At 35.1% G+C, this 26799-nt stretch overlaps 1 protein-coding gene across 1 annotated transcript; it reads left to right on the top strand.

The window, feature by feature from the left end:
* Window positions 1–1928: 1928 nt before the first annotated feature.
* On the top strand, window positions 1929–26559 carry LOC18097958 (DNA polymerase epsilon catalytic subunit A-like). Its single transcript, XM_006384571.3, has 49 exons — window positions 1929–2212; window positions 2314–2379; window positions 2481–2540; window positions 2664–2759; window positions 4351–4511; window positions 4708–4796; window positions 4910–5127; window positions 6448–6534; window positions 6608–6742; window positions 7512–7634; window positions 8778–8861; window positions 9079–9243; window positions 9327–9503; window positions 9851–9964; window positions 10412–10516; window positions 11818–11936; window positions 12067–12208; window positions 12281–12375; window positions 12558–12663; window positions 12764–12843; window positions 12949–13125; window positions 13306–13393; window positions 13545–13625; window positions 13714–13857; window positions 14930–15025; window positions 15242–15442; window positions 16534–16588; window positions 16672–16814; window positions 16893–17344; window positions 17835–17982; window positions 18083–18280; window positions 18374–18448; window positions 19322–19512; window positions 20017–20200; window positions 20304–20368; window positions 20837–20969; window positions 21071–21172; window positions 21258–21341; window positions 21541–21615; window positions 21811–21870; window positions 21972–22231; window positions 22310–22358; window positions 22589–22749; window positions 22831–22897; window positions 23562–23699; window positions 23885–24055; window positions 24148–24360; window positions 24759–24865; window positions 26078–26559. The coding sequence occupies exons 1-49, from the start codon at window positions 2051–2053 to the stop codon at window positions 26439–26441; spliced, it is 6666 nt and encodes a 2221-aa protein (XP_006384633.3). The 5' UTR covers window positions 1929–2050; the 3' UTR covers window positions 26442–26559.
* Window positions 26560–26799: the final 240 nt, after the last annotated feature.

Here is a 26799-nt window from a genome sequence, read left to right as displayed (position 1 = left end):
ATTAAAAAAATTAAAACAAAAAATTAATTCTTTTAATTCTTTTTAAAAATACTTTTACAATATAAAAACAAATAAATTTTTAATCTGAAAGCTAAGTATGCTGTTGACAACATTCTATCCACAACATCTGATATTTCTGAATTTGAGGCAATTATTTAAGATTGTTATTTTTTGCGGTCCTGTTTGTTTTTACGTTTCAAAAGTGCTTTTGAAAAAAATTAAAAGTTTTTTAATTTTTTTCTTTACTTCAAATTAATATTTTTTTGGTGTTTTAAAATTATTTTGATGTGCTAATATAAAAAAAATATTTTTAAAAAATACAAAAATATATTATTTTAATACATTTCTAAATAAAAAATACTTAAAAAAATAACTACAACTATATTTCGAAACATGCATCTAGTATCTATTTGAAAGTATTGATATGGTTACGTTTTAAAATAATTTTCGTGCTAAAATACATTAAAATATTATGTACCTCTCCTTATTATGTATACTCATAGATCGAGCAATAGCGCAGCTAATTTGTTAGCAAGATTCTCTTGTAATGTTCTTGGTTGTGACTTGTGAAGTCATCTTCCTGACTTTGAGGGCGTTTAGCTCTGCGGCAGCTGTTTTTTTTTTTTTCAAACTAAATAATATAGTGTTTGGTTATAAGTAGCCGTTGTGGTTTGGCTCATGAGACCCACAAAAAATAAGGTTTAACCGTAGGTTCGGCTGAAGCAATTTTTTCATGCTTTTTCCCTGCTATGTTTTTGTACAGTGTAGAGCAAACTCTCCACTGTTCCGGCTACTGTTTTGCTACGCCCGGGTCCGGTCCAAAGCTAAATGCATTGAATCGGGTCCGACTTAGTTAAAAAAATTCAATTTTTATTTTTATTTTAATTGTGTTTTATTCAAAAAATTAGAAGGAGATCGCTTGATGACATAACATTTGCAGAATTTGATCGCAACCTCAATTTTATTCTTGATGATATTTTACCTGATGTTGTTGCGCGCTTAAGAAATCATGAAAAATATAGTATTTGTTGAATAGATTTCGTACGTTATGAAATTGCACATAATTTAATGGAACAATAAAAATATTTGATATCAATACTATTTATTTCATGATGTAATAGCAGTAGTTAAATCTACAATATTTAAATTAAAAACCATCAATATATATATATATATATATATATATATATATATAATCTCAATTTGAAAAGCATTATTTTAACCAAACACATCAAACTACTTTTTGTTCAATTTCAATTTCAACCATAGTTTTAACCAAATATATATTTTTCTAAACCAACCTCAACTAAAAGTACTTTTTATAATTTTTTTTTCAAACCATAAACAAAACAGTTACTACAATACCAAAGACACTAAAATCAAACTGTAGCTGACGAAGCTTAATATATTAATGAGATTGATTTAAAAATAAAAACTTTGACTATCCAAATTTAAAAAATCAAAATAGACAAACCCATAAATGTATCACGATTCATCGTAGCAATATAACACAATTAATAAGTTTTTGGAAATGTAATAATAATTACGTTCTAAATGTTTTTTAAATAAAAATATATTTAAATAATATATATATATTTTTAATTTTTTTTAATAATAACATATCAAAACAATTAAAAAATATAAGAAATTTGATTTTAAATAAAAAAAAGTTAATTTTAAATAATGTTTTTATATTATTTTAAAATACAATTTTAATTGCGTTCCAAAAACTACTTTACCACTGCACTTCCGTTCTTCCCCCTTTGTCCTTTGACTTCTTGGTCCACCCGAGAAGAGCAATGAAAGAGAGGACGTCATTACAAAACACGGACTCTGCAATTTACACCATTCCATAGGGACATTTACGTCATTAAGTAATTAAAATAAAGGGCAACGCGTTTGGGCGGGAAAATGCTGGATCCCTCCTACTTCACCCTCCCGGCATCACATCGCCAATCCCTTCACAGTCCACAAGGGTTTTCCAAACCAATTCCTCTTCCTCACTAAAAATCGCAATCTCTCCACTATAAATCCCATCAAGATCCTAAAAATGAACGGCGAGAGCCGGAGATGGGACCGCAAGGACCTACGGCGGAGCTCGAAGAAGCAAAAGCTGATGCGCACCGCCGAAGAAGAGTTGGAGTCCAAGCTCGGCTTTGATCTCTTCACCGAAGGTGATAAACGTCTCGGTTGGCTCCTCACTTTCTCTTCCGTAAGTCAATCGAACTTCTTTCCCTAATTCTTGTCACCTCAATATAATAATAAATTTTTTATTTTTATTTTTATTTTTTTTAAATCTTTAATGATTTGCAGTCTTCTTTGGATGATGAGGAGACCGGTAGAGTCTATAGTTGCGTCGATCTCTACTTCGTTTCTCAGGTGAAGAACCTTTACATAAGTCTCTAACTGTTTTTTACAATTCTTGAATTATTTTATTTTATTTTTTATTTACTTGGACCACTATCTCTCTCGAATTATAGGATGGTTCGGCTTTCAAGTCGAAGTACAAGTTCCGTCCTTACTTCTATGCGGCTACGAAGGTATATTGTTTTTTTTTCTGCCTTTGATTATATCTTTTTATTTTTTTGTTGGAGTTTTGATTTCAGTTAGAAATGCTTGTCTGATGCTGTTGGTACTGTGGTGATAAATTGCGAATGTTGTAGGAGAAAATGGAAATGGACGTGGAGGGCTATTTGCGACGGCGATATGAAAGTCAAATTGCTTATATTGAGATTGTAGAGAAGGAGGATTTAGATCTTGTGAGTGACTTTCTCTCTCTCTTTTAATTTTTAATGCATTGCTAGCCTTTTGCCTTTAGACTGTGATTTATATTTGTTTAGGTTGTATCCCTTTTGTGATCACATTTTCTTTTCTTTGCCTCCTCTGCCTGCTGTCACGACTTGGGATTTTGTTTAGCAATTTTAAAGCTTCAACGGTGCTCTGAAATGATTGGTTTATCTCATAATTATAATTTCCACACAGAGGTTCTTATTTTTTGGGATTTTGAAATTAGCAATAGAGGTGTTTATAACTGACGTGACATGTTTTGAGGCAGACCTGGTGCATGAAAATTGGAATGTTTTAGGGCTACTCTACAGGACCATGTTAGACGCATGTAGTAGAACCTAGATAAGTAACTATGTACAAGCAGAATAAAAACCTAGGTCACTAACAAATACAAGCAGAGTGGTAGAATAAGTTTTAAAGTTTCCTAGGAATCACTAGCTAGGATCTCAAAGTCACATATGGGATTGGATGCATCAATATCCACTGGATATTGAACTTAACTCTCACAGAGGAGGAGAGGTTGAAAACTTTCTGCTCAATTTTAAAATGAGACATGCAACCCTGAGCTTATCACTAAGGATGATACTTCTGAGTGAAGTGCCTCACGGCTAAATCTTGGAAGTACCTTTCCAAATCCAACAAGAAGATAACTCACAATCTACTTAGATCCTTGAGGGAAAAAATGTTCTAGGAGAGGCTATCTTAAAACTGGTCACTATACAACTAAATTCCTTAGGATTGAAGTGTTCTTGGGAGTAACTCTGCTACTAGCATCAAGACTTATCAGTAAGCATCTATTTTCCTAGATAATTCAACCGTTACTGATGACAGGTTTACCATTCTCATTTCCCCTTAAAGTGAACAAAGAAAATTTTCATTCCATAGAGGGATAAACAATGGTATTATTAACCCTTCACAAATTTGTGATCACAGGGACAATTCTTTGTCAGAACAATCAAGACTCTGATGTATGAGTCATTGGACTTTTGACTCTATATTTTATGACTTGACCATGCCCTGCAACATCATTTCAGAGTAGTTCTCAGGATTGAATAAATTGGAATTAATCAGTTACCATTGGTTTGCAGTTAGAATTTTGGGGATGATTGTGGCAGAAAGAATGGAATGACAAGATGATACAAAAGCTATTGAAAAGATCATAGATAGCAGAATTAGTTGCATCCACTATTATACTCCTTGAAAACTTGTTTGTTCCCTTTGCTGTTTTAAATAATCACTAGGTTCTCATTTTTTGATAACTTTACGTGTAGATTTTTTGTTCAAAGAAGAATTATATTTCATGAAAGATGCAAAAACAACACAACATATATTTTATGCACACAGCTGCTTGTTGTGTATATCTGAGATTCTTCCATAGTTTCATTCCTTTCAGTTGAAATAACATTTTAATTATTTGTCCCTGGTAAGATGAATTGGATTTGTTTCAACCTGCTGATTAACATTATCTATCATTTTCTGTTATCAGCGTGGTTGCATTCCAAGTTATTCTGCATTCACTGCCAAGCTAATGATGCCTGATTTCTTTTGTATGTTCATTGACAGAAAAACCATTTGTCTGGTTTACACAAATCATATTTAAAAATATCTTTTGCTACCGTACAACAATTAATGGATGTCAAGAGAGATCTGTTGCATGTTGTTGAAAGAAATCAGGCAAAGTCTGATGCAGCAGAAGCATACGAGTCCATATTAACAGGAAAAAGGTAAAAGCTTGCTGGTCCTACTTTACATTTCATATGCATGAAGCAACAAGTTGTCATGCTTGAAATGTTAATAGATCCCTTCTTCAGTAAACAACTGCCTGTCTTCCACAAGGCGATTTTAATGCAAGCATAGCCTTGACCTTTTGCATCTTATTCTTCGGTGGGTGTTGGTTCTAATTTGTTGTATGACTAGCAGGGAACAAAGACCTCAGGATTTTCTTGATTGCATCATTGACCTTCGGGAGTATGATGTCCCATACCATGTTCGCTTTGCCATTGATAATGGTATTTCTTATGTAATCCTGCTGGTTTTTAAACTAATTTATGATATAATTTTTGTGCAGTCATATGAAGTCGCATATTCTATTAATGAAACCCCAGAATTTCATGGTTTTCAGATATACGTTGTGGCCAGTGGTATGATGTTAGTGTCTCTAGTACTGGTGTCAAGCTTGAGAAGAGGACGGATCTTCTGCAACGTGCTGAGGTTCATGTTTGCGCATTTGATATTGAAACAACCAAGCTTCCTTTGAAATTTCCAGATGCTGACTATGATTTGATAATGATGATATCATACATGGTTGATGGACAAGGTTATCTGATTACCAACAGAGAGGTATCTAAGATGGGTTTTATCTTCTCTATTTTATTCATTTTTTGAGAAAAATGGCATTTTGTGATTTTTCTTTGTGGCACATGTTCTCATTCTCAGAGCCTTTCACTATTTAACAACTATATAGCAGTTGTCTCAAGACATCTTTGCTGAGTGCAATTGGCACTACTCATTCACTATATTTACAAGCAGATTCATCCACCGGGCTTGTATGCATGTTTTTGTATTTTTTATTTTTTTTGTGAGAAGACATGCCTGAGAATGTATGATTATTGTAAAATGAAAGTGGGATATGATATGGTTCTGATGAGTTTGGACAAGTTTGGACTTGTATGGGTGTTGCCCGAGGATTTGTTTTCACTTTATCATCTAATCACAAAATCTGAAGTTTCATTCATGTAAAGGGACATACCATCACCTGTGTCCGTGCATTAAAGGCTGTAACTTTCTATGTAAAAAATTCTTTGGTAAATTTGTAGGATATTGCAATTGATATATATGTATATATATGCATGCTTTTTATATGGCTGGTTTAACATCTAGACAAATCAACTTAAACTTAGTCCTAAACTAGTTGTGGTCAGTTGCCTGAAGCTGTTTCTCTATTCATCCTTGCTTAGGGTCATATTCTCTGTGGTGTGTTTAGAAATTATGTTCCTCTTATACCCTCAAACCACTTCACTTTGTCTCCCTCATCCTTTTTGTCCCCTGAACTTGCAGCTCAGCCAGTTTTCCTTATTTGACAATTTAATGGTCTATGTTGCATATAATTGACTGAACCATCTTAAATGACCTTAGTTAGATTTTCTTTTCTTGCATATACTTACAGCCTTTTATTTTACCATCCCATGCTATAATGATAGAATCAATACAAGTCAAACAAAGTGAAGAGTAAAAAATTGAAACACTTTATACAAAAAACGATAAGTCTACTATGCTTTATGGCGCAATGGTAGGTGCTAAACTACCATCATTTCATTAGATTGAACTGCACTGAAAATGCTTTCTTGGAACTCCTCTAATTCTATTGTTGACATTTTTCTGAAACTATTCTCATGGATTATAAACCTAAAAAACTGAAGTGAATAGCTCTTGATTATTTCTCATCCATTTAGTTGCACCACATCACTATCCTAAAATCTTTCCCGAGTTGATAAATAGAGCAGTTTAATGTAAATATTTTCTTTCTCAATTAACACAATTGCAAAAGAATTGACTCATGATCTCTCTTAGGTTGTCCATTTGTTTCCCCATCTCTTCTCTTTCATTCTCAATCTGTTTATTTGAACTCTTGACATCTATGTGTTATACACTAATCTTCAGTGCGTGGGGGAAGATATAGAGGATTTAGAATATACACCAAAACCCGAATATGAAGGCTGTTTCAAAGTGACAAATGTGAAAAATGAGGTAATGAAAGTTCTCTGTTTAGTTGCACTGTAGCACATCCTTTTCTTTGTGTGTGACTTGTCGTTGCTTGTAGGTTGAGCTTCTTAAACAGTGGTTTGCCCACATGCGAGAGGTGAAGCCTGGTATTTATGTTACATACAATGGGGATTATTTTGACTGGCCCTTCCTGGAAAGCAGAGCAGCTTATCACGGGTTCAAGATGGGTGATGTAAGCAGCCTTTTCTTGTTGCATCCACTTGGAACTCTGGGTTCAGCATTTTAGCTTGTTTGTATTGATAAAAAGTCACAACTTAAACAACATAAGATAAACCCAAGCACTGTGCTTTTTGTTATTTGCATGAACTCCCTACAGATTAAAAATTGACTTTGTTATTTTTTTAGTATTTTTTTGGCTCCATGTTATTCTTATCTGTTATCAGTGTATCTCTTGGTACATAACTGTGATAAGTAACACTAAGGCTTAGTCTTCAGGCATTCATCTTCTAGTGCTTTCACTAGCTATGAAATAGAGAGGGAAAAATCTAAAGCTACTCTTGCTCAGTTTCTTTCCTACGAACCTAATTCTTTTGATGGGACATGATCCCCTTTTTTCTGGTTGTTAGACAACAAATGGCAAATTCAAACTATAGGAATTGGCATTGTCTTTCCTGTTTTGCGAGAAAAAATTCAGTGATGTTTTTCTAGGAAAATAATGTTTCCTGTACATTTACTTCTGGAGGATTGTTTGATTCTAACTTCTCTGGGAAGCTTCACTTTATCCTTTCCTTTTCGAAAGCATTGTTATCTATTTTTTTCTCTCTCTGAATTTGTTGCTTGTTGCTTGCTTTGAGGTTAGAAATTTTCATTTTTCTATCTGAAGGATGACACTTTGTATTTCTTGAGTTCAATTATAAATCCATCTATTCATGCTTATTTTTATGTTGAGCGTTTAACTTATTGCTACTTTTTTTTTCTGTTTTTCTTAACTGAGCTTTCAGGAGGTTGGATTCTCATGTGACAAGAATCAAGGGGAGTGCCGTGCTAAATTTGCTTGCCATTTGGATTGTTTTGCTTGGGTCAAACGTGATAGTTATTTGCCTCAGGGAAGCCAAGGCCTTAAGGTGCAAACATTTATTTTTGACATTATCACTTGTGATGAATTTATTTTTTGTTTGTTAGAAAACTGTTTTTCAAGCATTTTGCATTAAGTTTTCATGGTTTCTTTGCTATTGTACTTTAATTAAAGCCAATTCTTTTTTTGTATACCATTTTTGTGCTGACTATTTGAAGTAATCAAATGGATATTGGGTCTTCAGTATAACAATGGTACTCTTGTTTTTTTTTTTTAAACAAACATGTCACTGTAGGCTCTGGGTATATTCTTGTGCACACACTATCCGGCAGAAGATTTCTTCGAGCAATGCTGTTAGAATTTTTTTCTGTGTTAAGTTGGAACCATCAATGAATTTGTTCTCCTATTCATCATATAAGTTTTCATGATTGGATATATCCTAGTAGTCTCTCATGCATTGAAAAATTCTGTTCAGAGGATATGTAGCTAATGCATGATTCTTTGCATGATAGATGTGTTTGTCTTATGGTTACTTTTCGATTACTGTTTTTTTTGGTTATGTCAAATAAATATTCTTCAACCTGGGAAATTGCATGTGAAGTTACAATTCTAAAGTAAAACCTAGTGAATTAAATGCATCAAGTTCTTTTGCATTTCTTTGCTCGAGAGTATCTCAATACCCCAACAAACACTCACTTGTGATCCTTTTGGTTTGAACAAGTGGAGTACATGGATTTCCAAAGACTCTAAAGGACCAGTCCATATCCTGAGAAAAAAGTTTGGTCTATAAAGGAAGCCTGTTTTTTAGTTTGTCACTTGTTAGGCATAGTTGATCCTGAAGTTGGATAGGAAAGAAGGGTTTCACATATCATGATTAGTATGGAACAACTCATGTCTTATATGACATGGACCCAACTGATACAGAAGTTGTTTGGGTAAACTGATCTATAATTGTGATTATTGCTGATTATGTCTAAAATGCTCTATTAGTTCTTTTGGTTGAAAGCCTCTTATGACTGGAAGACTAAATTGCCTGAATAACACCCTTAGTCTTCGGGTGGGGGATATTGCACTTCACATTTATATTACTCCTGTAATATTTGTAGTTTACTTTTGCAAGTAAGCTTGCTGTATCTCTCCATTTATTATTTATCGAGAAGTTATTAACTTCCTTTTCTTTAATCTGTTTCAGGCGGTTACGAAGGCAAAGTTGGGTTATGATCCGCTTGAGGTGAATCCAGAGGACATGGTTCGCTTTGCTAAAGAAAAGCCTCAGGTATTAGTTTGTGGAAACCAAAGAAACTTGCCGTGAAACATTTTTGATTAGTGCATTTCTTTTTTGGCAATGAGCACTGTCAGTTTTCACCCCCTCTGCATTCTTTCCATGAATCACAGCTCGGTGGTCTTTTCTTTTCAAGTTAAGATTGTTTAAACTTCATTCTCTACATTGAATAAATCCTAATACTGTCTTGTTTTTGCATAATTTATTATAGATGATGGCCTCCTATTCGGTTTCTGATGCTGTTGCAACTTATTATTTGTACATGACCTATGTGCATCCCTTCATTTTCTCTCTCGCAACCATAATTCCTATGTCACCAGATGAGGTCTTACGCAAAGGTAGTGGGACACTTTGTGAAATGCTTCTGATGGTGCAGGTGGGTTCTTGTGAACTCTATGGTGCTTGTTCATTGTGCTAAGTTTCCTTCTGTCTCTCACTTCTTTATTGCATTTTCTGCAGGCATATATGGCAAATGTTATCTGCCCTAACAAGCACCAATCTGACCAAGATAAGTTCTATAAGAGTCACCTTCTTGAGAGTGAGACGTATATAGGGGGTCATGTGGAGTGCCTTGAAAGTGGTGTTTTCAGATCTGATCTTCCAACCAGTTTTAAGCTTGATCCTTCTGCCTATGAAGTGAGTGTTTCTTTCAAGCAGTTGATAAGACTAACACACCGGCTATGACTTTATTTTTTATGTTCTCAAGTGTCATTTTCACCTGTGCGTTTATTCTGCAGAGGGGCCATTCCTTCTGGTTGAAACATTTCAAATTGTGCCAATAAAATGATTTATGTGCCCGAATACATTAATGCGTATTGTTTTGTTATGAAAATTATTTTCTTGAATAGGATTCATTTTCAGCTCATGTTAGCCAAGGCATTCTCTCTGTCTGGGCCTGACTCAATATTTCCTTCTTAGTAAACAATTTCATAATTAACATCATAGTTCCTACTTGGCTGATGCTGGGGCACTTTGATTTCCAGCTACTTATCAAAAACCTTGATCGAGATCTGCAATATGCTATAAGAGTAGAGGGTAAGATGGACCTGGATTTAATCTCCAATTATGATGAAGTGAAGAATGTTATCATGGAAAAGGTGCTGATACTCTCTCAAATCAAATGTTTTCATTCTTATGCCATGACTGTTCTCAACATTGCTTGATTTGATTGGCCTCTCTTGTTTATGGATTTCTGTATTCTTTATTATTTCTTGTTTTGCTTTGCTCTTTGGAGGATGTCAAATCATTGTTGTAGTCCTGGTTTCTCTTCCTTCTAATAAGATCTTCATCTGTTATCATATGGACAAAAAATCTTACTCACAATCCTTTATCTTGTGCAATCAATTATGCAGACATTTGTCTTATGTTGTCAACTATTTGTTTTACTTAATTATTCCATTTTCCCCTGAATTGTGGTGTTGCCATCTTCATGTTTTATGAAATATTGGGAAAGTTAATGTTATAGCCTGGATACACAATTACATGCAATAAGAACGAATATCGAGAGGATAATATGCATTCCTGAAATGTTTCTTCTTGTTCAGCTTGTGTGTCTGAGAGATGAACCTGTTCGTGAAGAATGTCCACTTATTTATCATCTTGATGTGGCTGCAATGTATCCAAACATTATCTTAACAAACAGGCTTCAGGTAAGATGGCTAATAAGTATGAATAGTAGTTTTTTTTAACAGTTCATGTTTTTTTAATTTTGTTTATCTTTGCATTTTGGTTAGTATATCAGCATGGGGAAATAGTGTTTGGTGTGAAAAATTGGTGGTTGGCTGTATGGGATGAAAATGGTGTATCTATAACTGAATGTCAAGATGCAATATCGATGTATACTTGAATGCAATATGCAGCAGTCCATTACATTAATATAGGATTTGCACTATGAGCAAAGTTGGAGCTGTGCTGTTTAAAATCCATGTAATTGGAATCCAATAAGTGTTATAAACAATCAGACAGTTTTGACTTGCCATAATCGTGTATTGGAAATATGTGGAAATCATAAGAAGTATTTATAGGTCTTACCGTCCAATGCTTAATTTGCTTTAATTGATGATAAGATGCAGTTTGATAACCTCATCATGTTTCCTTGAGTAACTTAGAATCTGAATAAGGCAGCCAGAAGACTGCCTTTTGTCCTACCATCATTTATCTGAAGTAAACATAAATTAGGTATGGGGTTTAATGTTATAGGTCTCGAAGCCTGTTCCCCACCTCTTAGGAAATAGTGCCTTGAATATTTAGGGCAGAAGGATTCTTCTATATTTATGGGAGTTGTTCATGTTTGTTTCATCTTATGATCATGATGCAGCACTGATCTTGACCATCGCTGGAACAGAATTCTCCAAGTTTAGTGAAGAAGCTTGTACCTTGCTTTGTTTTTAGATATGTTTTTGAAAAAACTCTTTTCTATATATTATGCTTTAAAATTGCCCTTTCTACTAGTATTCAATAGTGAAAGGCTCCTTTTGTCTTCAAATCTGGGTCAGTAACGAGTAATAACTTTGTTTGGGAGTGTCGGCATTTTACTCCATTGCACTACCAGAGTCTTTGTTATTTATGGCTAGTTGGTTATTCATTACGTGACTGGAATTTTCTGGTTTGCTTATGTGAGTGTCTACTTCATTTCTTCTGCCCTCTGCTACTCATTCCATGTTGTGGAATTCATTGTCCTGCCTTCTTCCATATTAGTCAATCATCATGCTGTACAATGTCAGGATACTAGATTGATGAATTCTAATGGCAATCTTTTGGCCTTCTGAGAACCATCTTTCTAGTTTGTACATCATAGGTATTCCATCAAATCAGACATACATAGAGAAGCACACTAAAAAAATACACATAATTAAGAGGCTTTGATTTTTTTTCTTTTCTGTTTATCCCTCTCCCTTTACGTACAAATCTTTGCAATCAACATGTAGTGAGGTTTCTTGCTCAATTGCAGCCCCCATCTATAGTTACAGACGAGATCTGTACTGCTTGTGACTTCAACCGCCCAGACAAAACTTGTCTACGGAAGCTTGAATGGGTTTGGCGTGGAGAGATATTTATGGCAAAGAAAAGGTTCACTCTTTTCCTCCATCTCCCTGTGTTTTGTTTTGTTTTTTTGTTTTTTTTTTTCTGTTTGGCGTGAGATCAGGAATAATGCTGATAATTGCTAACTACATGCGGACATCACTTCTCACAATTTCAGTGACTATTATCATTTGAAGAAGCAAATTGAGTCCGAGTTTGTTGATGGCACTGATGGTCAGTTTTCAAAATCTTTTCTTGATCTGTCCAAGATGGATCAACAATCAAAGCTGAAAGAGCGTCTTAAGAAATACTGTCAGAAGGTCTGTTTGTCTGCTTAAATTTTTTTGCCTAACGTAAACAATATCTATCTTACTAGTTTGTGCCTGCCATAGGCATATAAACGGGTACTCGACAAACCTGTTACTGAAGTTCGAGAAGCTGGGATCTGCATGCGGGAAAACTCATTTTATGTAGACACTGTTCGTAGGTATGTAATTTGGATTTGTTGTGTCATTAGTTTTCTGTGCTTAGTTTTTATTTCAACAGTCATTTCTTTCTGCGCACTGTTGCATTTTATTTCTGAAAGCATGACAGGCATTTAATTGTAGTTGAAACTTCATATTTTTGTATTTAAATAACCTCTTATACTTTCTATTTCCTTATTTCAAGCTTTCGAGATAGAAGGTATGAATATAAAGGGCTTAATAAGGTTTGGAAGGGGAAGCTGTCAGAAGCCAAGGCTAGTGGAAATTCTATTAAGATCCAAGAAGCACATGTATGGCTATTCTCCAATTTTTTTTAATATTGATAGTCACTTTGTCTTTTGATGGAGCTAGTTTCCCATACTATTCACCTTTGCTTATTGATACTTGCAGGACATGGTTGTGCTTTATGATTCGTTGCAACTTGCTCACAAATGTATTCTGAATTCATTCTATGGATATGTCATGCGCAAGTGAGTCGGTGACTTCTGTTTCTTTCAGATATCATAACATGTATTTGGTTGTTTACATGTGTCTTTGAAATGTTTGCATGATACTTTTAATTGTTTGTGTTTTAGGGGTGCAAGATGGTATTCAATGGAAATGGCTGGTGTAGTTACATATACAGGAGCAAAAATCATTCAGAATGCTCGTTTGCTTGTTGATAAAATTGGAAAGCCACTTGAATTGGACACAGATGGTATTTGGTGTGTCCTCCCTGGATGTTTTCCAGAGAACTTTACTTTTAAAACAAAGTAAGCTGCTGCTCCTTTATGATTCGCATGTCTGTACATAATTATGGCTGGTGATAGCGTCATCATTGCTTTATGCATCTTGTTTTCTTCATTTGTATAAAACTAGTCCGTAAAGCACTGGAAATGTTTTTTTTTTTTCTCTTCTATGTTAACTTTCATCTGGGAAATATGTAATTTCAGGGACTCGAAGAAAAAGCTGACAATCTCGTATCCATGTGTTATGCTCAATGTCGATGTGGCAAGAAACAACACAAATGAACAATACCAGGTTGACCTATATTTTTTAGATGATGTTCCTACATGTCTTACTTCCACAAGTTTCTTGTTGTCGTGGTTCTGGTATTCTCTATGTCATCATGAGTTTCTTTTTCACTGGAACTACAGCAATCATATGATGATCTTACTCTTTTTTTAAACAGACACTTGTAGACCCTGTAAATAAAACATATGCAACTCATAGTGAATGCTCAATTGAATTTGAAGTGGATGGCCCATACAAGGTAATTTGGAATTGTCATGTTGTCATTGAATTACAAATGCGTATTTTTTCTTGGTATTCTGTTATCATTTTATTTTTGTATGATATAGGCAATGATTCTTCCTGCTTCCAAGGAAGAAGGAATTTTAATTAAGAAGCGATATGCTGTTTTCAATGATGATGGAACCCTTGCAGAGCTTAAAGGTTTTGAGATCAAGCGTAGAGGTGAGCTGAAGCTCATCAAAGTTTTCCAGGTATCTCTTGTTCCCCATCTTGTTGTGTTCTGCAGTTACAAACTCTACATCTCAAAAGAGTTTTTAAAAATGTCTAAAACTAGAATGTTCAACCTGTAAAATTGATTGTTCAAAGATTGGTGGTTACACTGGGCCCAACCAGTTGGACTGTTATGGTGTTATGCCATAATTATTTCCATCTAGATTAACTAATTAATTGTATACTGTAAAATTCTTAAAAAGTAATTCTCCTGGAGCTTTTGTATTCCCACAGAAGTCTATTCTCCAGTTAGGCATGTGAAAATAATAATATAAGAAGATGCAAGTTGAATTGTAGTGCACATGTGGCGGTGGTAGCTCTCTGTCTCAGTCAAGGAGCGAAACATACTGGCATGTGCTTTTGGTGAATTTGTAGATCTAAAATAAGTCAAACTATTTCAAAATGCAGGAAAAAAAATATGATTATAAATTATATGGCCATGTCATTCAATTAATACTTTTATCTTGGCAGCATAAAAAAATGCCATGTACTTCCTTTTTTTCTTATATCATCAAAATCCATTTGCTTCTTATGGAGCTTTCAGAAGTGTGGCAGCAGATAAAAATTTGTAAATGTGAAGCACATTCGTTTAGGACTTTTATATTGGCAACATAAAAAAATCTCATGAATCCATGAACTTCCAATGACTAATCTGATAATTATAGAAACTATATTTAACAGAGAGTAAAGAGGGGCTCATTGAATACACTGCTTTCTGACAGATGACATTTAAATTTAGATTTTATCTTTTTATATGCGTGGGCTTATGTTCTTGTGACTTCTCCCCCTTGTTCATTTATGCAAATCTTTATCACTATATACTATGAGCAAATGAATACATTTATTTTAGGTGATTACAACTTTAAATGCTAGAAAGTCTTTACCTAAATGTTTGTGTATTCTATAGAGGGAGTTGTTCTGAAATATAACTCAGTCTTGATGCTTCATTCTACTTTATGCTTTTCATAATTAATCTGTGTTTAGATGCCACATCTTTTTTATTGAAGTAAGAATATCGACTGATTGTGCATGAGATGCTTTTCTTGCTTGCAGGCTGAGCTTTTCGACAAGTTCCTCCATGGGTCAACCTTAGAGGAATGCTACTCAGCTGTAGCTGCTGTGGCAAACCGCTGGCTGGATCTTCTTGATGTATGTAAAATATCATTTTGTTTTAGTAATGATCTCCCCTAAGAAACAATGCTGCAAAGTTCCTCTGCGAACTTCTTTTTCCTTTTCCTTTCCTCCGGCATGCCCCTTTCTCTTCTTTTAAACTGAGGATGTTTTGTTTCTGAATGCATGGTTATTTCAAGGGCTCCTAGTGGGAATTCCTTTAATTGTATTATTCTCGTTTCACTCTCGTTTCAGAATCAAGGGAAGGATATTGCTGACAGTGAGTTGCTTGATTACATATCTGAATCAAGCACAATGAGCAAGTCCTTGTCCGACTATGGTCAACAAAAGTCATGTGCAGTAACTACTGCTAGGCGTCTTGCTGATTTTCTTGGTGATACAATGGTTAAAGATAAAGGATTGCGTTGCCAGTATATAGTTGCATGTGAACCAAGGGTATGTTTTTTGTTTTAGCTTAATGATGCACTGAATACTGATTATTTTAGGTGAGCATGGGGCTCAAATAATTTTATAGTTTTAATTGTCATTTTAGCTCCATCTTACTTCCACTATTGCTGTGGAATTAAGCAACTGGAGATAGGTTTCAGTATGATCATAGAATCACAATTTATATCTTGCACTATTGAATATAGCCATACTATCGAGTGTTGAATTGTTCATCCTCACCATGTAACAGGCAACAAGTGGGCTGATTCTATGGTTTAACAACAAAAATGAAATTAAATTGATGGCAAACTATGATGCTTTGTTAGTATCTATGCCTGCGAATGAACCAAACTCTTCATGACCTGCCTGGGTCTGATCCCAGAACTTGTTTGGTTCAGGTAATTTATTTAATAAACGAACCCAAGCTACTCATTTTTAGGTTTGTTTATTAACTGGATCATGCCCAAACAGATTTAACCTTGTTTTTCCATGTGAAACTACCTTGAGAAGGGAACTAATCAGAAAACTTTGGGCAATAGTCTACACTTTAAGTTACACCATTGAGTAGAACCAATTATATCTGGAAAATGGTTGTGATGTTTAACTTTGTTTCAGTTAATTTTTTATTTGAAGATGTTAAATGAATGAAAATTGAGCGCAATCTCTGCTAAACCTTGAGCTTGCATACTAAAAACAAGCACATCTGAGTTTGGTTATTCACGCATACAGCTCAAGCTTGAACCCAAATTGAGTTTACACCCTCATGTTTTGATCCAAGTGAAGCTTTAAATTTCCTAAATCCCTGTCATGATGGCAATCAACCCAATGATTTAATGTACTGGGAGGACAGGCCCATACATTCTATGATAAGGCAATATACCCCATACCTACCACTTGACTAATATGGATTATTCAACAATATCTTTTGGCTGCCATATCCATGTATAAATCTTGTTAGATGGTTAAGCGGTCGAGATTAATCAATCAATTTACCAGTGCTACATCCATGCCTCTTCAAGTATTTAAAATATAATTTCATTTTGTTTGGATGGATGATCGTGTTCAAGATTGCTTTAATTAATCAATTATGGTGTGTGCAGGGAACACCTGTTAGTGAGCGTGCTGTTCCTGTTGCAATATTTGAAACTGATCCCGGTAAAACTCAACCTTTTTTCCACTGATCACTTTCTGTTTCATTTATGTGCTTTACAGAGTAGGAATACATTTTCATTTTGCAGAAATAATGAAGTTCTATTTACGAAAATGGTGCAAGACTTCTTCAGATGTTGGTATCCGCTCCATCATTGACTGGTCTTATTACAAGCAACGACTTGGTTCAGCAATTCAAAAAATTGTTACAATTCCTGCTGCAATGCAAAAGGTTAGATGGCTTGTCTGTTTGGCAGCTGAACAGATGTATCCTCTTGTAGCCTTCTTGAAATGAATTGTGTCTTTTTAGGTTGCGAACCCTGTTCCTAGGGTAGTTCATCCTGATTGGCTGCACAGAAAAGTTCGTGAGAAGGAGGACAAATTTCGTCAGCGGAAATTGGTTGATATCTTCAACTTACGCAGCAGGGATGATCTCTCCAGAAAGATGGATGATGCCACCATCAAAAATCATGATGAGGCGAATGTTAAAGATTTGGAAGACTTCCAAATCAAAAGCAGTTCTATAAATAGGCCTAGACCAATTGTTCGTTGTTATGATGTCAATGAAAAACGTTCAGCAAAGAAAACTGGCCAATTGAATTCTGCAGAACAGCAAACTGATAGTGTGCATGAATTGTCTTCACAGCCGCAACACAATACTTCCTATGCTGAAAATATTGACAGAAATGTAGATTATCAAGGATGGCTTGAATTAAAGAAGAGAAAATGGAAAGATATTTTAGACAGGAGGAAGAAACAAAGGTACATTATAATTTAGCTAAGAATGCATGCATAAAGTCCTGTGCGCTTCGATTCAAATTGAAAAATAAAGAGCTGTTACTAGTCTTATATATTTCACTCTCTCTGAGGCAAGCTTAGTTTTAATACTCTCCACACATTTAGCTACTTGTCCAGGAGGGGATAAATTTCCCTATGATGACCTCAAATATTGTTCAAGTGCCATGGGCACTGTGAAAAAGAAAACAGCACACACTCTGATTCAAGCTTAGTTTTTCATGTCAGAGGATTGACCTTCTTGACAATTTATGATATGACAGTTCACTACATTTTTGAGCTCATTGAGGTCTTCCAGACAATGATTTTGCAGTGGATGCTCCTCCCTATGTTTTTTTTTGGTGCTTGTTCATCTACATGTCTTATGTCTTTATGTCTGAGGTTGCAGGATGCTCTACTGTGAGCTGTGGTATTTTTGTGAAGGGTGTTAATGATGTGCTTTGGTGAACTTTGGTAGGTTGAGCAATACAAGGACTTCACACCATATTACTGATGCATCTGAACTGCTGGGTGGTCTAACCAATCATAAAGGAGCTCAGCGCAGAACTGGAGTTGGTTCATATTTTACTACACATGAAGTAGCCCTAACACGATGCCACTGGCAGGTTTGTAATTTCTGTCATTTAAAAAATTTGGCAGCAATGAACTTAGAACATTTGGCCACAGTTATTGCTTTGTGACTGCTGTATCTCTTCTTGGGTTCAGATAATACAGCTACTTCCAAGTTCACGTTGTGGCCAATTTTTTGCATGGGTTGTTGTGGAGGGAATCATGCTTAAGATTCCTATAACTATTCCACGAGCATTTTACCTCAACGCTAAAGCACCCGCGATGGAAAATTTTCCTGGTAGGCGTGTCACCAAGACGCTTCCTCATGGAAGGCCGAGCTATAACCTAGTTGAGGTATGTCTATAGTACATCTCTTGTAGGTGGTTATTTCTGTTCTTGCCATTTGCCTCTCATTCTAATTCTTTTTGAGCTATGATTCCTTGATAGGTCATTATAGATGAAGACAAGTTTAGGAAGGAAAGCAAGAAACTAGCAGCTCTTCTTGCAGACCCAGAAGTTGAGGTAAGCATATTAGAATGCATATATGCTGCTGAACTTCACATGGTTCTCACTGTGTGGCTATTCATGTGCAGAAGCCATTGAGGTGGATCTGTGTTTGATGTATTTCCCTAACAAGATTTATGTTAATGCAGTCTTGAAACATGCTTCAGGAACTGCAGATAACCCTTTTATTTTTACACAAATTCCTTTGACCTGGCCCTTCAATTTCTGATATATTTCTCTTTGTGCACGCTTGCTTATTGTTACCGGTGCCCTCACACTTTTGAGTGATTAATTGTTATGAAGAGCGAGATTATTACTGAATCATGTGGATACCAAACCTGATCTGGTTGAGCTCTCCACTATGTCTTGTAGGAGATCTTTGCAGTGTTGCCCATCTCATATTTTATTATCACTAACTTCACTTTTGAATCTTTAAGAAGGTATTCCAACACTGGCAAGTATTTACAAGTTTTTATTAGTGACCTTCAGCTTTGATGATCTGTGATCTAATCCTCCTTTGAAATATATATCGTTACTGCATTTAAGTAATTAATGTCATGGCATGGATGTGATAAGTTATATATTGTGATACTTCTGTTTACATGTTTTGTTGAATTATAGTTCTGCTCAAGATGATATTTCATAGTGCTGCTTTAGTGGCTATTTTCTCCTTTTTGTTCCAAAATATAAATGGATATTCAAACGTTTCTGCAAAACATGTGGATTCATGAACTAGGTAAAGGGCAGTTGTTAGTAAGTTTCTAATGAGAGGGTTATTATAGTTTTTGAAATTGCAAGATTTTATTTGGTAATTGCTTATGATCGAGCAGTTGCAGTTTTCTTGTCCTGTGATATAATTTTGATTTCTCTTAATTTAAAATTTTTGATCAGGGGATATATGAATCAAAGGTGCCATTGGAGTTTAATGCGGTAATCCAAATTGGTTGTGTCTGTAAAGTGGATAAAACTGCTAAAAAACGAAATGCCCAGGATGGCTGGAGTCTGAGTGAGCTGCATATGAAGACTACAACAGAATGTTCCTATTTGGAGCAATCAATATCTTTCTTTTACATATATCATAGGTAACTCACTGTACCGTATAAAGATATTGCTTTATTATATATGAGTAGGCTAAGCAGTACTTTAATATTTCAATAGTTAAAAATTGACCAGGAGGCCTTTCCTTAATTCAAGCTTTAAAATTCTATTTGGAGCATATTTCACTGTTATTTGTCTTTGATTTAAATCATTAGCATAGAAGATGGATAGTTTAGGATTTTAAATGCTCCATAACTAATCAATCCAGCATACAACATCTGGAACTGGATTAAGTACCCTAAGGGGAGAGAGAAGGGGGTGTTAAGAACTATTGAACTATTTTTATCTTATGTGTAATGAGCAGGTTGGTTTAGTTTCTTAAACTGCATATTTTTCTGTTAAATGCTATTTTTCTTAAACAATAAATCCAATTTCTTCAAGAATATTTAAGTTTGTTGTCAGGTTCTTTTCCTATCCTGCTCATTTTCATTCTTATCTTGAAGCCTAGTATTCATGCTGATTGCTCATTTTTTTACTACCCACTACAGCATCTCTGAAGGACGTGCTATATATGTCATTTATTTGCCTGCATTGGGGACGGTATCTGTTGTGGTTGTTAATCCTTACCAAAATAAGGATATAACACCATCTTTTCTTGAAAGACAATTCCGGGAAGCTTGCCAAGCATTGTCAATTGAAGCAATACCTCCTAGGAATAGTATTGTTTTCAAGGTGAATTAGTAGCCTTCCTTTTCTTTACGTGGCTTGCTATCTTGGCTTTCTTCTACTGCAGTAGCTCTTATGTTTGTTGGTTAATCTTGGGTGCTAATTTCAGGTGGACTATGTTGGACATGTCAAGGATGCTGAAAAGATTTTACAAGGAACAATTAGCGAACTCAGGTTTTACTCATAGCAGCTAATATGTAGCTTCAAAATCTTGATAAAACACATAAGATTCTAAGGACAGCTGTTGCATTCATCTCTCTATATGATTTAGTTGCATCATCATGGATGCTGCATCTCTTCACCAACTGCAGAGAAAAGTGAATGGATTGTCTACTAATTCCACAATGTTATAAACTCATAAAGACATGTAGGTAATAAAATGGTGTCTTCATTACACATCTGTGCTCATGTGATAATGTCATGTATAAGTGGCCTATTAAGTGATAATATCATGCGTGGTGCATTTAAAACTCCTGAAGGGCTTCAAATTCCTGAATTTGTTCTGAGTACATATCAGTGACTTCCTATCTGCTATATTGTAGGATTTTGCTGAACTTCCATCATCTAGATATAGTCAGATGAGATTTCATTTGTTTTTGCTAGCCAAATAAAATATGCTTGCTTATTTTCTTTGATTAACAGAGACAAGCATCATGGACCTACACTTGCTGTCATTGAATGCCCAAATGCACACTTGATGAAGTCAGGTGTACCAGCTCTTGATGATTTCCCTTGTGTGAGCATACCTTCGAATGCTCGTGATAGTCAGTATCAGGTAATATAATGCTAAATCAATAGCTTCTTCACATGCACAAGTTCCTTTGCATCGGGTTACATTCTTTTCACTGCTTAATTCTTGTGCTATGCATTGAATAGGTACTTGGGTGGCAACAAGCATCTGCAAAAATTGGCATGCAACGTTCTGCTGCATCATCTCAGTGGTTGAATGAAAGAATTTCTCTCTCAAGATATGCCCATGTAATTTTTTTCTTCTGGAGCAAATTGTTAGTCCATCTGTCCCTTTTACTTATATAAATATAAACTTTTTAAATCTGCTGTGCAGGTACCCTTGGGAAATTTTGAACTTGACTGGCTTATATTCACGGCAGATGTCTTCTTTTCGAGAGCATTACATGATCAACAACAGGTACTTTAATGGGACAATAGCTTCCATTTTTGTGTAAATTGATTAAGATTCTCTTGCACTTGTGCATTTATTCTGAGAGGCTGAAGTTGATGGCGGCAAACCAGCCACAGTTATTTCCATTACTCAAAGAGTTACTTTTATATATGCAAATTGTTTTACAATTTTTTCCGTTCCAGCTTAAGTGTATCAATTCTTGCAGGTGCTTTGGATATCTGATGATGGTGTTCCAGATTTAGGAGGTAATCATGAAGAATCTACATGTTTTGCTGATGAGGTTAGTTTCAAATAATCGCAAACAAAATTAGGAAAACCCCTAAGTTGTAGAAATCTGGAGATCATTTTGTTTTCCTTGTGTAAGAAAAGTTAGTTGAACTTATTTCTAGTACACTAGGGATTTTTCTTGTTTCTGTAGCAATATCTGTTTACTTTGTTGTTGTTTTTTGTGAACTTACTATTTGTTCTGAAATAGGTCCAACAACCTGTTCTAACATACCCTGGAGCATATAGGAAAGTTTCTGTCGAATTAAAGGTTCAGATTTTTTGTCATTCTCTCCTTTTATTTATGGTGTGATCTGGGGAGATGCTAATTGTCCTTGATTGCAAGTAACCAAGAGTAAATTTTCTGTGCAGATACATCACCTGGCTGTAGATGCTCTTCTGAAAAGTAACCAAATAAATGAAATGGAAGGAGGTGCTTTGTTAGGATTCGACCAGGACATGAATTCCAGTACAACTCTATATGATCAGAGTGGCTTTGACGAGGCTACCTCATCTGCATCTGGATTGCGTGTCCTGAAACAGCTGATCCAGAGGTGCCTTGCAGATGCAGTTACATCAGGAAATGTTTTTGCTGATGCAATTTTACAACATCTGTATCGTTGGCTTTGCAGGTCGTAGTGCTATAATCTTTAACATACACCTGTTATTTTTGGATTTGTTTATTCATTTCTTTTGCTTTAATGTCACAGCCCTCAATCAAAGCTTCATGATCCAGCTCTTCACCGTATACTCCACAAGGTAAATGCTGGCTTCACACGGATATTTTTGTGTCATGAGGAAAATGTCCCACCATTAGATTAGGGTCACAAGGATTCTCTGCCATCAGTCTTCCACCATCTCACTCATTTTTCTATTTTCTAGCTCTTCTCATATAATTGATGGTGTGTAGTAATTCTTTCAATATGTGAATGTATATTGACATTTTTCCATACCATTAAGTTGATGATAATTCCATTTTACATTCTTAGGTCATGCAAAAGGTTTTTGCTTTGCTGTTGGCTGAATTACGCAAATTAGGTGCCACAATCATATTTGCCAATTTTTCGAAGGTTATCATAGACACAGGAAAATTCGAATTAACTGCTGCCAAAGCTTACTGTGACAGCGTGCTCAAAACTTTGCAAAATAGGTTTGTTATGCCAACAATTATAAGATATATCTTCCGTTTTCTCTTCCTTCTTGTAATTCTTCTGTCTTTGCTGAATTGTAGAGAACTGTTCGAGTGGATTGAGCTTGAACCATTGCAGTTTTGGCATTCCTTGCTCTTTATGGATCAGGTTTGTAAAGACACTGATTGTGATCAATCATGATAAATAAATTTGTGACAGATCCTCCATATATTCAGTTTTTTGATGTGCTATTGACACTTTCAGAAATGAACTTTTTCACCAAAAATGTGTTGTACAACTTTTAAACTGTATTTGTTGTATTATCTTTTTCTAATTTCTACATTATATGAGAAGTTCCCAAGCTATGCTTTTCCCTTTTTTTTTTCAATTGTCAAGGGGCTTTGAATTTAGAATTCTTCTATCATTTACATAGACTTCTCTGACATTGTCATTCCATCATCGCACTCTTCAATTGACATTTTCCATTTTTTTTTCAAAAGCCTCCAAAATGATGCCAATGGAATTGAAATTTGATTTTTCCATTTGGATTTTGGATTTCTTCTATCATTTACATAGAGTTTCTTTGACGTTGTCCTTCTAGTATTGTACTCTTCAATTGATGTTTTCCTTTTTTTTTTTTTCAAAAGCCTCCAAAATGATGCCATTGGAATTGAAAACTATATTAATAAAAGGGTTTGAATTCTTGTTGTTTGGAAATTACTGCATTTGCTTTGAAAGATCTTTCCTTTTCTTAATCTACTGAAATCATAAAAAAATGTTGGTTTTTTCGTGTTCCAATCAATTCATGGTCACTTCACTTTCTGGGTAACAGTATAACTACGGTGGCATTCCAGCCAGACCTGATGACAGTTCTCACAATGATTTGCATCATCACTCCCCAAGAGAAGAACCAAAAGTGGATATTGTGTCAAATTGGAATATTGCTGAATACCTGCCCAAGAAAATCCAGGTATCTTCTCTGCAACAATTGTGGCATGTTTAAGGGACTACTTTACTGGCCAACTAATATAATGATTTTGTTTGGTCAATATTAAGCCACCCATTTTAGAATATGGAACTTCTCTTTATGCTATGATTTGTTCTTTATTTTTTTGCTGGGTTGTCTTTTTCAATAATCTTTTGAGCCTTTTGCAGGATCATTTCGTTTTAATTGTCTCAGAATTCATGTTTATTCCCTGGGACTATGCACAAAAGCAAGCTGCAACAAGAGAAGCTTTGCGCGATGGCAACTCATGTACTCCATCAATCACCATTGTAGCTGCTGAGAATTTTGAATCACACATGGTGGAATATATTAAAGGGCAGGTATTAATGAGGATATTTGTCAGTGAAAGATGAATGATGTCTTGATTCCTTCATAAATTCTGAATTGATTCTTTTGATTTTCATACATGCAGATCGGCACACACTTCACAGACAAACTTCTAGGAATTGCTCGAGATACTGTTCTTCACATGAAGGGGATAAACAAATCTGAGAATGGCCAACAGATTTCACTCGGTATCCAGCAACCTGCGGGCATGAACCACAAAGGGGATCCTGCACTGGAATTCATTAAGCATGTTTGTGCTGTCCTGGCTCTTGACCAGCACGTGCAGCATGAAGTTCTGGTAATTTGTGCTTAACTGACCAGCACTAGAACATCGCATAAAATAAGAGCTAGCACAAAATTCTAATTTCTTTTTTGCTTCAACATACAACAAGTCTTTTTACTCCACAAGTAGTGTTTTGTTTGTCCATGATCTAAAAGATAAAAAAATATATAATATGTTTTTTAGTTGGAAGAATTAGAATTATATTTTAACCTTCTTACAAATTGATTATAGAATTAGTTTTCTAATTTAAAGTAAATTAAAATTTTTTTATCATTTTTTTGCATGATGGACAAACAAAACCTTATAGATGGAACTATAATTGGAAGCTAAACTCTTAAAGACAATTTATATTTGTGTTCCAGTTGTCTTTCAGAAATGACGCGATATCTCATTTGCTTGCCATCATTTTACAGGTGATGAGAAAGAATCTGTTAAAATATGTACGTGTTCGGGAGTTTGCTCCAGAAGCTGAGTTTCATGATCCCTGTCCTTCCTTTATCTTACCAAATGTAATTTGCAGGTAAGAATAACCATATAGGTTCTTGCATTATCCAGAAGAAGATTTATCTTTAAAAAATCCTAATAAGAATTAGACTGATCATATCATTTTTTACATCATTTTTAATCTTTAAGCTTGGATGATGCTTTTGAGTATTTTGGTTGGATGCAAGATGATGTCTAATTAGAGACAGACCTGAACCTTCTTGTGAAACCCATCCGTAAGAGTTCTAGTAGAGCTAAATTTTTCTGCTGGTTAAGGTTTCTGGAAATCTCTTTGTATAATATTTATTGTTGACTAGATTTGCTGGATTTGGATTTATATAACTGCCAATTATCTTATGAACATCTGCCTCCTGAAAAGTTCTTTATGACACAATTTAATCTTCTGAGCTGAATGAATATGAACCCGTACTCTTTTGAATTGGTTTCAAGTGTTAACTAGCCACCTCAAAATGGATTTTATTTGATTACTGATAAGAACAAATTTTCAAAAAGAGGAATGGAACTAGGTTGCATGGAGTGTAGCTTTTGGACTAGTGAGTTATGAGCTTAGTTTCCATCTGCCTTCAGTGGCATAGGTCTGGCACAGGGTAGCTAACACACTACCCCTGTTTTCAATTGAACAAATTGTATCTTGCTATGCTATGGGACTTTAATTTTATCTACTATTAGCTTTACTCTTACTACCAAGGATGCGATCGCATATTCAAGTAATTATGAAATTCATTATAATTCATTCTGGTGCTAAGAACTGAATTACCACCATAATTCATGCTATGCACTCAACCAGTTGTATTTTAATGCAAGTTACACTTAAGGGAAGCGATTGTAGTGGAAATATTGAACATTTTTTTCAACTGATATCCTTTGCCCTGGAGTAGAATCAGTTCAATAGTTCAGTTCTGTGAATATGTTGGGGGTACATTTACAAGACTCCAGATTCTAGAAAACAAGTTAACAATGACCATGCCAGGTCTCTCGTTGCAGTACTGGATCCTTCTAATACTTGGTTAAACCAGGGTTTGTAATAAATTAACTGTTGTTGTTGACATGCGCTAACTAGTTTTCTGTAGGAATTTTGTGACAGTGGATTGCTTTTTTTTAAAAACTTTGTTTCTAATCATTTGATTCGTATTTTGATACAGTTGAAGCTGATAATTAGTTACATTTTTCTTCCATTTAGTTTTTTATCAGCTCAACATCTTGCTAACTCACAATTATGTTTGAACAGCTACTGCAATGACTGCAGAGACCTGGACTTGTGTCGTGACTCAGCTGTATTGGCAGAGGAGTGGCGTTGTGCCGTTCCACAGTGTGGCCAGCCTTATGACCGAGAAGTAATGGAGAATGCTCTTCTTCAAATTGTACGACAGAGGGAGCGTCTTTATCATTTGCAGGATCTGGTATGTCTTAGGTGCAATCAGGTCAAAGCTGCTCATTTATCAGAACAGTGTGCATGTGCTGGATCGTATAGGTGCAGGGAAGATGTGTCTGAATTCCGCAGAAAAATGCAAATTTTCTTGAATGTAGCCATTCGTCAGAAGTTTCAACTCCTCCAGGAGTGTACCTCTTGGATTTTAGAAGTCATCTTATAAGGAGCAAGATATACATTAATCTTGTTTTCTATAAATCTGTAATCCTTAATTTTGTAGTGTTTCCAAATCCCTCATTAATTTAAAAAAAAAGAAAATAAGAAATCCCCTGTTAATATCACGCGAACATCTTTCTTCCTTTAAATTAGGATAGCTAACATGGTTCTTGTTTGTCTCTGCCACCACCATCTAGTTATGCTATTGCTGGAGGTTGCATGTCAAAACTTATTGCGTTGTCAAGGAATTTTTCTTCCAGAGGACTAAGCACTTGAGGCCAAAAATGCATGTGAAATTGATTAAACATTAGATGCCAATTGTTTCCTTTTCCTAATTTTAACTTTCCCTCTTATTATTATTATTA

The sequence above is a fragment of the Populus trichocarpa genome, chromosome 4 (genome assembly GCF_000002775.5).
Source record: "Populus trichocarpa isolate Nisqually-1 chromosome 4, P.trichocarpa_v4.1, whole genome shotgun sequence".
Classification (NCBI taxonomy): Eukaryota; Viridiplantae; Streptophyta; class Magnoliopsida; order Malpighiales; family Salicaceae; genus Populus; species Populus trichocarpa.
Note: the sequence above shows the minus strand (reverse complement) of the source record. Positions and strands in the feature narration are given on the sequence as shown.

Bases quoted from the DNA above. Each gene is read 5' to 3' on its own strand.
- LOC18097958 (XM_006384571.3), top strand. From the start codon at position 2,051: ATGAACGGCGAGAGCCGGAGATGGGACCGCAAGGACCTACGGCGGAGC. The intron at 10,517-11,817 runs GTAAGATGGCTA...GCTCAATTGCAG, and splicing joins TCTTAACAAACAGGCTTCAG to CCCCCATCTATAGTTACAGA. The intron at 11,937-12,066 runs GTTCACTCTTTT...TCACAATTTCAG, and splicing joins ATATTTATGGCAAAGAAAAG to TGACTATTATCATTTGAAGA.